This window comes from Homarus americanus, unplaced genomic scaffold (assembly GCF_018991925.1).
Source record: "Homarus americanus isolate GMGI-L3 unplaced genomic scaffold, GMGI_Hamer_2.0 scaffold23578, whole genome shotgun sequence".
In the NCBI taxonomy this organism is placed as follows: Eukaryota; Metazoa; Arthropoda; class Malacostraca; order Decapoda; family Nephropidae; genus Homarus; species Homarus americanus.
The window spans coordinates 1,767,153-1,778,347 of record NW_024733231.1 but is presented as its reverse complement, the minus strand read 5'-3'; the positions used below and the strand labels follow the sequence as shown (position 1 = coordinate 1,778,347).

General features: G+C 45.3%; 1 protein-coding gene across 3 annotated transcripts in view; it reads left to right on the top strand.

The window, feature by feature from the left end:
* Positions 1 to 2,602: 2,602 nt before the first annotated feature.
* The window catches only part of LOC121869532 (carboxylesterase 1E-like), a 79,877-nt gene continuing 71,284 nt past the window's right edge, over positions 2,603 to 11,195 (top strand). For 2 of the 3 annotated variants that reach the window (XM_042370903.1, XM_042370902.1), the window contains exon 1: positions 2,603 to 3,123. In XM_042370903.1, coding sequence (XP_042226837.1) covers positions 2,893 to 3,123 — 231 coding nt within the window. In that variant the 5' untranslated portion in view covers positions 2,603 to 2,892. The remainder of the gene's footprint in view (positions 3,124 to 11,195) is intronic. The other variant, XM_042370904.1, reaches the window with a different exon arrangement.

The window sequence follows — 11,195 nt, the reverse complement described above, 5'->3', positions numbered from 1 at the left end:
CTGGGAGTAAGTTTTTCCTTCTGTGAAAGATCGTGTAATGGGTTTTCTCAAGGTTTAAGGTCAGTTTATTATGTATTACCCAGGTCTTGACTTTAGTCAATTTAGTGTTCATAGTTCTCATCAAAAAATGGAGGTCTGAGTTGCTGGCATAGAGATACTATCGCCTGCAAATAAGTTGTATTTTATGAGTGGGCTGGCGTGGACTATGTCGTTTAAGTACATCAATAACAGTACTGGACCGAGAATGGAACCTTGGGGACGCCATACAAGATTGGCGAGGAGTCAGATTGGTGATTATTATAGCAGACATACTGCATCCTGTTGGACAGATATGAGGTAAGCCAATTGTGGGACAGGCCCCTAACGCCGTAATGTTCAAGCTTTGAAAGGAGGATGGTATGGTCGACAGTATCGAAGGCTTTAGAGAGGTCCAAGACTATACCGACTGTGAACTGACTGTTATTGGCATTTCAGAAAGAATATAGTCTATTACATGCTAGCTTCTCCAGTATCTTACTCAAGGCTGGGAGGACTGATATGGGGCGGTGATTCTTGAGGAGACCTTTGTCCCCAGATTTTTTATATGCTGGGTGAACTTTAGCAATTTTCAATTTATCCAGAAAGACACCACTAGTGAAGGAGGAGTTACAAATGTGGAGGAGAACAGGTAGTAATAAGTGGGCCACTTTCGTAATGATGCTCATTGGTATATTGTCTTCGCCTGCTGCTGCATCTTTGGACATTTTTATGATGGTCAATAATTCATCTGCTGTGACAGGGGATAAGAACAGCTCATTTTGCTGTCTGTTTTGCAGGTAGGCTCTAAATTCTTCATAGTGATCAGGGATGCGCTCTGCAAGATTTTTGCCAACATAAATAAAATATTCATTGAAGTGGTTGGCAATGAGGGAAGGTTCCGTTACAACTGAATCATTTATCATAAAAGCTGAGTGGGGAGCTGAAGGCTGAGTGTTTCTGTTCTGGTAGGTATGAACACCATGCAGTACAGTAGTCCCATACAATACCCCTGTTAGTGTACTGTAGTTTTAGTAAGGTTTGAGTGTTCCCGCTACACAAGAGTACTTTACTAAGTGTCCTCGTGTGTGAGGGACACGCTAGTGAGAAAGTTAACTGGACTTACGTTTCTTCTTCCTCCTTCACACATTTTTTTTTTGAAGACTCGGTCATTTAGATCTTCTTTTAACATTTGTAGTCATCTAGTTCGAAAATTATGTAATACAATTTTTTCCACCTTTTCCTCGATCAAGTTTGCTCTCGCTGGCAGTGGCTTTACATAATTGATATGAAGAAGGATAAAATAATTCCTTTTTTTGGCAATGGTTTTCTGCCATTGTTTTGGTCGAGAATTATTAACCTCTAAACCAAACCAGTCACTCACGATTGTATTAATTCACCTTGTAATATTGTTCTTAGGTATTACTTGTTCAAAAAATTATTGTGTACTGGAGATGAAGTGCGAGTCCGTACATTGAATCTGGTGACCTGTGAGGCGTGAGGAGTGTTCTTGTCAGTCTGTGAAGAGCCTGAGTAATTTCCAGGGGTGGGGGTGGCAGGGGCGAACCCAGAGCAAAAATAAGGAATTGCCTTAACAGGTTTGTGTATGTCCTTATTTGGATTTCGTGGGGGGGGGGGGTCTGGCTCCCCACAGATACTTCAAAATGTCGTAAATGGAAACTACGTCAATCAAAATGTAAAATTCCACTAAAAGTGACTGAATTAAGGTAATAATAATGTCGGGAAGTGTACGATAATTTGATGAAGAAACGACAATTTTGAGGCTCCAGTACGATAATTCACATTTGAAAGTTTGTCAACACAGAGTGCCACGGTCTCAAGTGCCAGCCGCCCGCGACATCCACCTGTGACAACTTTCTACCTCTCACACTCACGCATTTCTTTTTTCAATTAAGGTATGTTGTAACGTAAACTTTTTATGAACGAAACAACAATGATAATTACTTATATCAATTGAAAAGAATGCTAACTGTTTCGTTTTTACAATGAGAATGAAATTTGACAACTGAAAAATTTATTGCAAACACGCGGTCTACTTTGAGTGATGTTTATGGCCATGTGGTGGTGTTTATGAGCATGGTTTTAGAATTTATAGATTTAAAATTTTATATGAAGGGAGGAGGGGGCCTTGGATATCTGAGGACCAACTGCGTGACCCTAAAAAGGTTAAGAACCACTGGTGTAGAGTGTACAGTAGTGCGAGTCTACTCCAGTGGCTGTATAACGGTGTATAGTGCTACGAGAAGTTACTTTTATCACCGAAAGTAGTTTGTGTTTCGTGGTGACGTAGATATATAAATGGGATATATACATGGGTAGTTTGTACGCAAATGAGGCGTGGGTGACGCACTGGGGTGTTGCACTCTTGCGTGGTCGTTTAAACAGTATGGTGTGACGCGTAATACTGTTATGTGTATTTTGCTGTGAATATACACATAGCAATTATTATATGCATATGCTATAATCAATATACGCGCATATACTATAATCTATATACGCACACAGGCGCACCGAGTGCATGCGCAGGGAGGTGGCGGGAAGGGGCGAGTAGTGGAGGGAGAGCTCCGAGCTGAGAGGACAGGAGCGACAGTCAGCGTATAGACGTCGGCTTGTATACACCGCCAGCAACCCGCGCTGCCTGAGAGCTGCTTCACGCGTATGCTGCACCCGCGAACCCACATGGCCTGCCCCGCCACCTTCCCTCCGCCCTAGTTCCTGCTACTGCCGCAGTGCTATCCAGGATAATGCCCACTTCTCGTGACCTTATTTCTGAGATATGTTACCCACTTGGGGCCGCTGTGAACGGAAAATAGTGATACGAGTAATCTGTGAGGGCATCGTCACCTCCCATTAACCATGACGAGGAGGCTTGTGGTCAAGGCGTGTGGCAGCGCCCTCCTGAGCACATGTCTGCTGCTATGGGTTGCCAGGGGCACCTCGGGCATGGCTTCAGAGGGTACCGTGGTGCTCGACACCCCAAGCGGTAAAATCCGAGGGGAACGGTACGTGCTGGCCGATGGCTCGCGGGGCATGAGGTTCTTGGGCATCCCTTATGCTCGCCCCCCCGTCGGTGCTCTGCGTTTTGCCGTAAGTTTTAACCTTTATTTGTTGTGTTGTGTCTTTCAGGCTTTTACACATTTTCGCGTTGGATTTTTTTTTACACGTGGCAGCGCGACAACTTACAGTTATAATAATTGTAACTGAAGATTTTGTGTGCTGTGAAGACGCCCACCTGTGGCCCAGGTGAGATCCATCACACGGCCTGGTCACACACACACACACACACATGTGGGTCATCTTTTACCAGCTAGTTTTGGTTGAAGGTGGGTGTGAGGGAGGGCATCACCCAGGATGAATTACATTGATCAAATAGTTGAAAGAATTTCCTTCATATGAACACAATTATTAACCTAGACTCTGACTACGTCATTTGAACCAACCAAAAGTGGACCTTCCCGTTGAGCACGTGTTGTAAAGGCCACAGTAATCAATGACTTTAATTAACACGGTAATTCAATAATTGGTCGTGGACGTGCCAGGGGCAACACATGTGCTTGACACAGCAGCGGTTGGTTGACAATTTTCTCAACATTTCATGACACTGATTCCGTTTCCACGAACTCCATTCAACAGCTTCATTTGTGTTTTGTTAATCCCTAGTTTGTAGTGGGGTCGGCCGCCCTTAGTCTCCCTTCTCTACGAGTGTTTGTCCTGTGAACGTGTTTGTTAGTTTCATCTGTGTTATCCCTACGGTAATAGAAATCCACTTCACGAGAGGAAGTCATCTACAGTATAGTGAAGGTAAAAGATGCAGTCGATGAAAGAATGATAAACGGAGAGAATAAGATGTTTGATGTGAGGTTTGAATGAGAAGGAGACGGAGGATAGGAGGGACGAAGGTATGTAGGTATTAGGAACAGTAGTAGGCAGCTATCAAACAGGGAGGTACTGCTGCCTGGGGAGATATAGGAAGCATAATGTGTTGTTTAAGGGTAGACCCTGCTGCCATATGTGATGACTTTCTGCCTCATTTACACACAATTGCAGGGTCTCAATTGTTTCTCTTACTTTGACAACACAATATATATATATATATATATATATATATATATATATATATATATATATATATATATATATATATATATATATATATATATATATATATATATATATATATATACAGGGTGATTCATAAGTTAGTTACCACTGGTATAATTTGGGGCTTAGAAAACCCTCATTATGTACAGGATCAGGAAAGAGCCTCGCTAATGCTAATGGAGGCCACATTGAGCAGTGGCACTTTATTTCCTGTGTAATTGTGTAAACCTATCTTCAAGGAAAAACAAGACAGGGACGCTTGCTTGTGCTTTGGGTATCCTTAACAAAAGCATGTGCCGTAGAGTGTTTTATACAGTACAGTATTTGCCCCGCGGGCTGTTGTGAACTGCTAATCAAGAGGAGGGAGCGACGCGTCCCGGCATTAAGACCCAGAGTGCCTGAGCCCTGATGGTTTGCAAGTTCACAAGTGCTCGTTGAGTCATTGAGTAACTTTTCCTGTTGTAAAATAAGTTAGTGGGTTAGCTTAAAAACATGGAAAATCAGATGGGTCACTAAGATAAAATAAACTAAATAATTGTGCATGAGTAACACTGCGTGATCCATTATTAAGTGGCATAAGTACACTGTTTACCACACGGTGTGGCATTAACACATTGTTCGTCTTACTGATTATTACTGATGGTCTTAAACTCTGTGCTCATGTACTTTATTAATTGCTTACCAACATATAATTATTAACTGCGTACACTCCGGGAAATGATATAATGCTGATGTAGAGGGCAACTTGAGGGCCGCTTGATCGCCTGTTTGTGCTGGTGCAAAGTCTGGCAACAGTCTAGTAAACCTTACCTGAGGAACCCTTCTTTTATCACGGCAGACGGCACCTATTTGCTCTATCATTCCTCGGACTGAATGACCTTGCGGGAGTTAAAACATCATCATCAACTGCTACCACACAACAGGAAGGACGTGGTTGTTCTCAAGCTAACCTACAGAGTACTAACAACGTGTGCCGCCAGAACCATCACCACTGTCGGCGTCCTACTGTGGTTTGTCATTACTGGTCGCTGGTGTAAGTCAGGGTCAGCTGTGGCGGCCTGAGGAATATTTCGCTAACTTCAATGACGCTGGCCAGGGTCTGGTTGTCAACTCTCCCCCCCCCCCACACCACCCCCACCTACACCCCGTCGAGAACTTTCCCCTTCCCCATCCAAACCTTCTCTCCTCCGGCAAACCCTCCCCCTCAGCCGAGAAATTCCACTCCTATGGCAAAAACCTCTCTTCCTTTTAGCCAAAGAAGCAGCCTCCCCCAGTCAAAAACCTCCCCTCCCTCCAGCGAAACATACCTCCTCAGCGAGAAACCTCTCCCTCCCAGCCGAAACCTCCCCTCCTCAGCGAGGCACTCACCTCCCTCAGCCGGCTCTCCCTCCCAGCAAAAGCCTCACCTCCCCTTAGCAAAACCTCTCCCTCCCAGCAGAAACACCCCCCTCACTGGCAGCCACCCCCCTCCCTCAGCCAAAAGCCTCCCCCTCCCCTCAGCCGAGAAACCTCCCCCTCCCCTCAGCCAGCCTCCCCTCCCTCAGCCAAAAGCCTCTCCCTCCCCAGCCGGCAGCCTCCCTCCCAGCCGGCCTCCCCCAAGCAAGAAAACCTCCCCCTCCCCCAAGCCGACAAACCAACCCCCTCCCCTCAGCGAAACCTCTGCTCCTCAGCCGAGAACCTCCCTCCCCAACAAGCCTCCCCCTCCTCAGCCGAGAAACCTCCACCTCCCCAGCCGTCAAACTTGCCTTTCCATCCCCCAGATGAAAGCCTCCTTCTCCCCCAGTCGATAAACCTCCCTCAGCCAAGAACCCCCCCCCCTGTTAGGCGTGAGGAGACAGAAGTTACTGAGGCTTTATGTTCCATGTTAATTGTGACTCTTGGGATATGCCTGACGTGTCTGTCTGATAGTGGACAGACATTTGATGGGCTGGTCTGATGGGGTCGTGTGAAAGTCAGTTAAGGAGGTCGTTTGATGGGCTGGTCTGATGGGGTCGTGTGAAAGTCAGTTAAGTTTTTTTTTACGGGAATAGCCCTCCCGGACACAGGTCACTGACCCACAGCGGGGCCTGGGTGGCGAAAAAATAAGAGTAAAAGAAATTAGAAATTGAAAAGAAAAAGATTATATTAATCTACACCACAAAGATGCCGGAAAACCAGCTTTTTAAAGTGAGACAGATTGTAAGAGCATGGAAACACAGAAGAAAGCAAAGCATTCCACAGTTTGGCTGTGTGAGGAAAGAAGGAGGTACTATAACGGGTTATTCTCGTGTGACTGATATCCACAGAGAAATGGTGGCCACCGCGGGCAAGACGTGTGTTACGAACCCACGGCCTTACCGGCGGTACACAGGATGCCAAATCCCCTGAACATTGCCCGTTAAAGTATCTGTAAAAGAGAGAGAGTGAAGCAACATTGCGGCGAAGAGAAAGGGGAGAGAGATTGTCGACTAAAGGAGGAGAGTTAATAAGACGAAATGCCTTTGATTCCACCCTATCTAATAGTTGGACAGAAGAAGAGCCACCCCAGATATGAGAGCAGTACTCCAAGTTAGGACGAATTAATCCCTTATATACTTGGAGCAACTGCTCAGGAGTGAAGTAGCTACGGCATCTATACAGCATTCCCAGCTTTCGGGAGGCAGCTTTAGCAATGTTGTGGATGTGTGGCTTCCATGACGTAACAGAGGAAATGGTGAGGCCTAGCATATCTATTTTAGAACTCGGCAGAATGATTGTGTCCTGAAATGTGATTGGTGGGAGATCATCTAATTTGGAAAGTGTAATTGGTAAATACTGAGTTTTATTACTATTGAATTTAACCAATTTTCTACCTCCTGTTACGAACCCCGCCACCAATTGTCATGATCTACCTACCCAGCACTACGAACCACGCCATCTATTGTCCTGATCTACCTACCCAGCACCACGAGCAACGCCATCTAGGGACGAAACACGAGTATGACTCGTCTTAGTTACCACTCCGGGGTTTCCCTTCTCCATATCCTGGTTGTTGCGTCACCTCCTCCAAGTCTTCTTCATCATCTCCAGTTTGATGAGAGTTCAGTTTACTCTGGGAAGTGACCACAGGATCACCTATCCTGGAAACCTACGGCACAGTGACTACCTACCGTCTTCTACAATACTCAGCCTTACTCGTCAGCCATCTCAGCTCCGCACGTAAGTATTTGTAATCTTATATTGCCTCCCCCACCTCCACCTTGCTTCAAATTATTGTATGTTGTATAAATATGTATATACTGTTAATGTTTAGGTTAAGTATGGTTAAGGGTAAATTATAGAAAGCTGAATATTTTGTTAAGGGATTTATGGTACTTTATTATACACAACAAAAACTCGCATCCTTTGTCTACCCTTTTATAGTCCGATTATCTTTGTTTTTTTTATTGTTGTTGCCTGTTGGGATCTGGGTAGACTTTTAACTATATTCTAAATCCCCAACTCGTAACACTCCCCATTCAGAGATGCTGCACAGATCTGCATTGATAGATGTAATGATATCAAATCTAGAAACAGACCTAGTTTGATGGAGTTACCCGAAGGACGTCTGATGGGAACAACAGTATTGAACTTATTTTTTGATGGGAACTGATGGGAACTATAGGATGGACTTTCAGGGGTGATATTCATGGAGGGGGTGAAGGGAAGTGTTTGTGATGAAGGGATATGATGGGATGGGAAACAGCTGACCATCCTCAAGGGCCTAGACCCATTAAGAGCTGTGTTCGCCAGATTGGGTGCCATAGTCTACTGCCTTCTTCATTCAATCATTCATGTGTGTGTGTGTGTGTGTGTGTGTGTGTGTGTGTGTGTGTGTGTGAGTTATCTTGAAGACACCACCAACACCGTCGCCGCTCGCTCCTCCTCCAGGTCCTAGTAAACCTCATCAGCCATTCTCACCGTATCTCTCTCTCTCTCTCTACACGTTTCATCTTATTTAGACAGTGACAAGTCTTCATTACTAAGTCAGCTTTCCAAGAGAGAGAGCGAGCACACACACACACACACACTACTCGTCGTAATGACTCGTATAGATTCATTAACATAAGATTCTGCGCCTCGTACAGTACCTACATACTACTGATACTCTTGTACAGATAACACGAGGGATTAATTAGAGTGTAGCGGTGACGTCACGAAGCCATCTTAGCGAGAAAGGCAGTTGCGGCAAATCAATTTGTCAAAGTTGCCAGATTGAACTGTCGAGAAGTTGGTGGGGTTCAGTAATTACTCTCCCGGACAGCGGTGCCAAGTTCCCCCCCCCCCCACCTCCTCCCGTGGGCCCATACCTCCTGTGTTCTCCCTCAACACCCTTCCCTCCCTCTTTCCCTAATTCCTCCTTTCTCTCCTTTCTTGCATCCCTCCTTTACTCCCTCCTTCCATTCGTCCCCTTTCTCCCCTTCCTTTCATTCCTCCTTTCGTCCCTGCCGCCCTCCCTCCCTCCTTCTTTCCCTTACTCCCCCTTTCCCTCCGTTCTTCCATCCCTCCCTTATTCCCCCTCATCTCATCCCCCCTCCCTTCCTCCCTCATCTCTCTCCGTTATCTAATCATCCCTTGTGGAACCCAACTATACTATAGGCTATAACGGGGAGACAAATGAAGTGGACGAAACTTATCACAGGTGAGAGAAATGACCGCCTGTGTAAGACAAGGTGTAGGGCCCTCTCACCCCTCTTATCCTCCCTCTCACCTCTTTTATTCTCCCTCTCACCTCTCTTATCCTCCCTCTCACCTCTTATTCTCCCTCTCATCTTTCTTATCCTCCCTCTCATCAATCTTATTCTCCCTCTGACTTCTCTTATCCTCCCTCTGACCTCTCTTATTCTCCCTCTCACCCCTTTCACCTCTCTTAGCCTCCCTCTCACCTCTCTTATCCTCCCTGCTGCAACTTCTCTTGCATGTTCAATGCTTGCTTTGATAAATGCTTCCCCCTCAAGAATAAGTCAGTAAAACTGTATCTATCTCCAAACCCACTATTACAAGTGAAATCAAGGCAATGACAAAGTAAATTTGCAAAGAGACCCACAACTTTAGGTGATTGCTTACCGAGGTATCAGAAATAGAGTAACTCAAGCAGTTAGAAATGCCAGACGTAGCTATAATACAAATCAGCTCCAGTCAGCATCAGGCGACAGTAAATAAACCTGGAATATCATCAATTCTATTCAGAACAGGAACACTCAACCTTCGGCCCCCCACTCAGTTTTTATGATAAATGACAGTGTGAGTGTCTGGGAGGACTGGCCAATGACAGTGTGAGTGTCTGGGAGGACTAGCTAATAACAGTGTGAGTGTCTGGGAGGACTGGCCAATGACAGTGTGAGTGTCTGGGAGGACTGTCCAATAACAGTGTGAGTGTCTGGGATGACTGGCCAATGACAGTGTGAGTGTCTGGGATGACTGGCCAATGACTGTGAGTGTCTGGGATGACTGGCCAATAACAGTGTGAGTGTCTGGGATGACTGACCAATAACAGTGTGAGTGTCTGGGATGACTGACCAATAACAGTGTGAGTGTCTGGGAGGACTGACCAATAACAGTGTGAGTGTCTGGGATGACTGGCCAATGACAGTGTGAGTGTCTGGGAGGACTGACCAATAACAGTGAGTGTGGATGACTGACCAATGACAGTGTGAGTGTCTGGGAGGACTGGCTATAACAGTGAGTGTCTGGGATGACTACTAACAGTGTGAGTGTCTGGGAGGACTGGCCAATGACAGTGTGAGTGTCTGGGAGGACTGGCCAATGACAGTGTGAGTGTCTGGGAGGACTGACCAATGACAGTGTGAGTGTCTGGGAGGACTGACCAATGACAGTGTGAGTGTCTGGGATGACTGACCAATGACAGTGTGAGTGTCTGGGAGGACTGGCTAATAACAGTGTGAGTGTCTGGGATGACTGACCAATAACAGTGTGAGTGTCTGGGAGGACTGACCAATAAGTGTGAGGTCTGGGAGGACTGGCCAATGACAGTGAGTGTCTGGGAGGACTGGCTGACAGTGTGAGTGTCTGGGAGGACTGGCCAATGACAGTGTGAGTGTCTGGGAGGACTGACCAATGACAGTGTGAGTGTCTGGGAGGACTGGCCAATGACAGTGTGAGTGTCTGGGATGACTGACCAATAACAGTGTGAGTGTCTGGGATGACTGACCAATAACAGTGTGAGTGTCTGGGAGGACTGACCAATAACAGTGTGAGTGTCTGGGATGACTGGCCAATGACAGTGTGAGTGTCTGGGAGGACTGACCAATAACAGTGTGAGTGTCTGAAGGCGTCATCACAGTCAGCATTTTTTTCCCGTCATTTTCTTGCATTAATTTTCTTAAGGGTGTTGTTTTACTGAGCGCACCGTGTCACACTAACGCTCCAGTCTTTCCGCGTTCGACAGTTGTAAACAAAGTTGGTGTCTCCGACTAAAGGCGGCGTCACACCAGCACTTTTTCCGTCAAGTTTCCCGTTTTTGTTGTTTTTTTCGCGTGTTTTCAGACGAAGCGTATCGGTCTGCCTGATTGGTTTGCGCCAATTTCCGTATTCAAGATCTATACTCGATAATGAGGATATTTATATAAAATAAACATGGAGCCACGTAAAATAACTGAATTCAATTTAAAAAGTATTTAGTATCGCATTTTTAATAAATTAATTAAGTTTAACAAATGTTTTACTTATGTTGATATTCGTAAATACATCTTATATGTCAAGAGAGTTGTGAGTCAGTGGAGATGGCCTGCGTTAGTGGCAGTTAATTTAACATAATTAGTAAGTGCACTTTAAGTATTATCCGTTATTCGAAATGTTTTGTGAGACACGTAGTCCCTTTTAATAAGCTAGGGTGTACTGTACAGTAGGATGTCTGGAAGAGCTTATCAGACTTAAGAACGTGTTAAATAAATGAACACACCGTTAGTTTGTCTGTCTCCCTTACCGAGTTAAGTTGATGAAAGAGAGTATTGGTTAACCTTGAATTAAATGAAGGAAGAATATCTATTGAATAAATATAAACAAATGAGATTAAATGAATGTGAACCTGACAGTGTAAA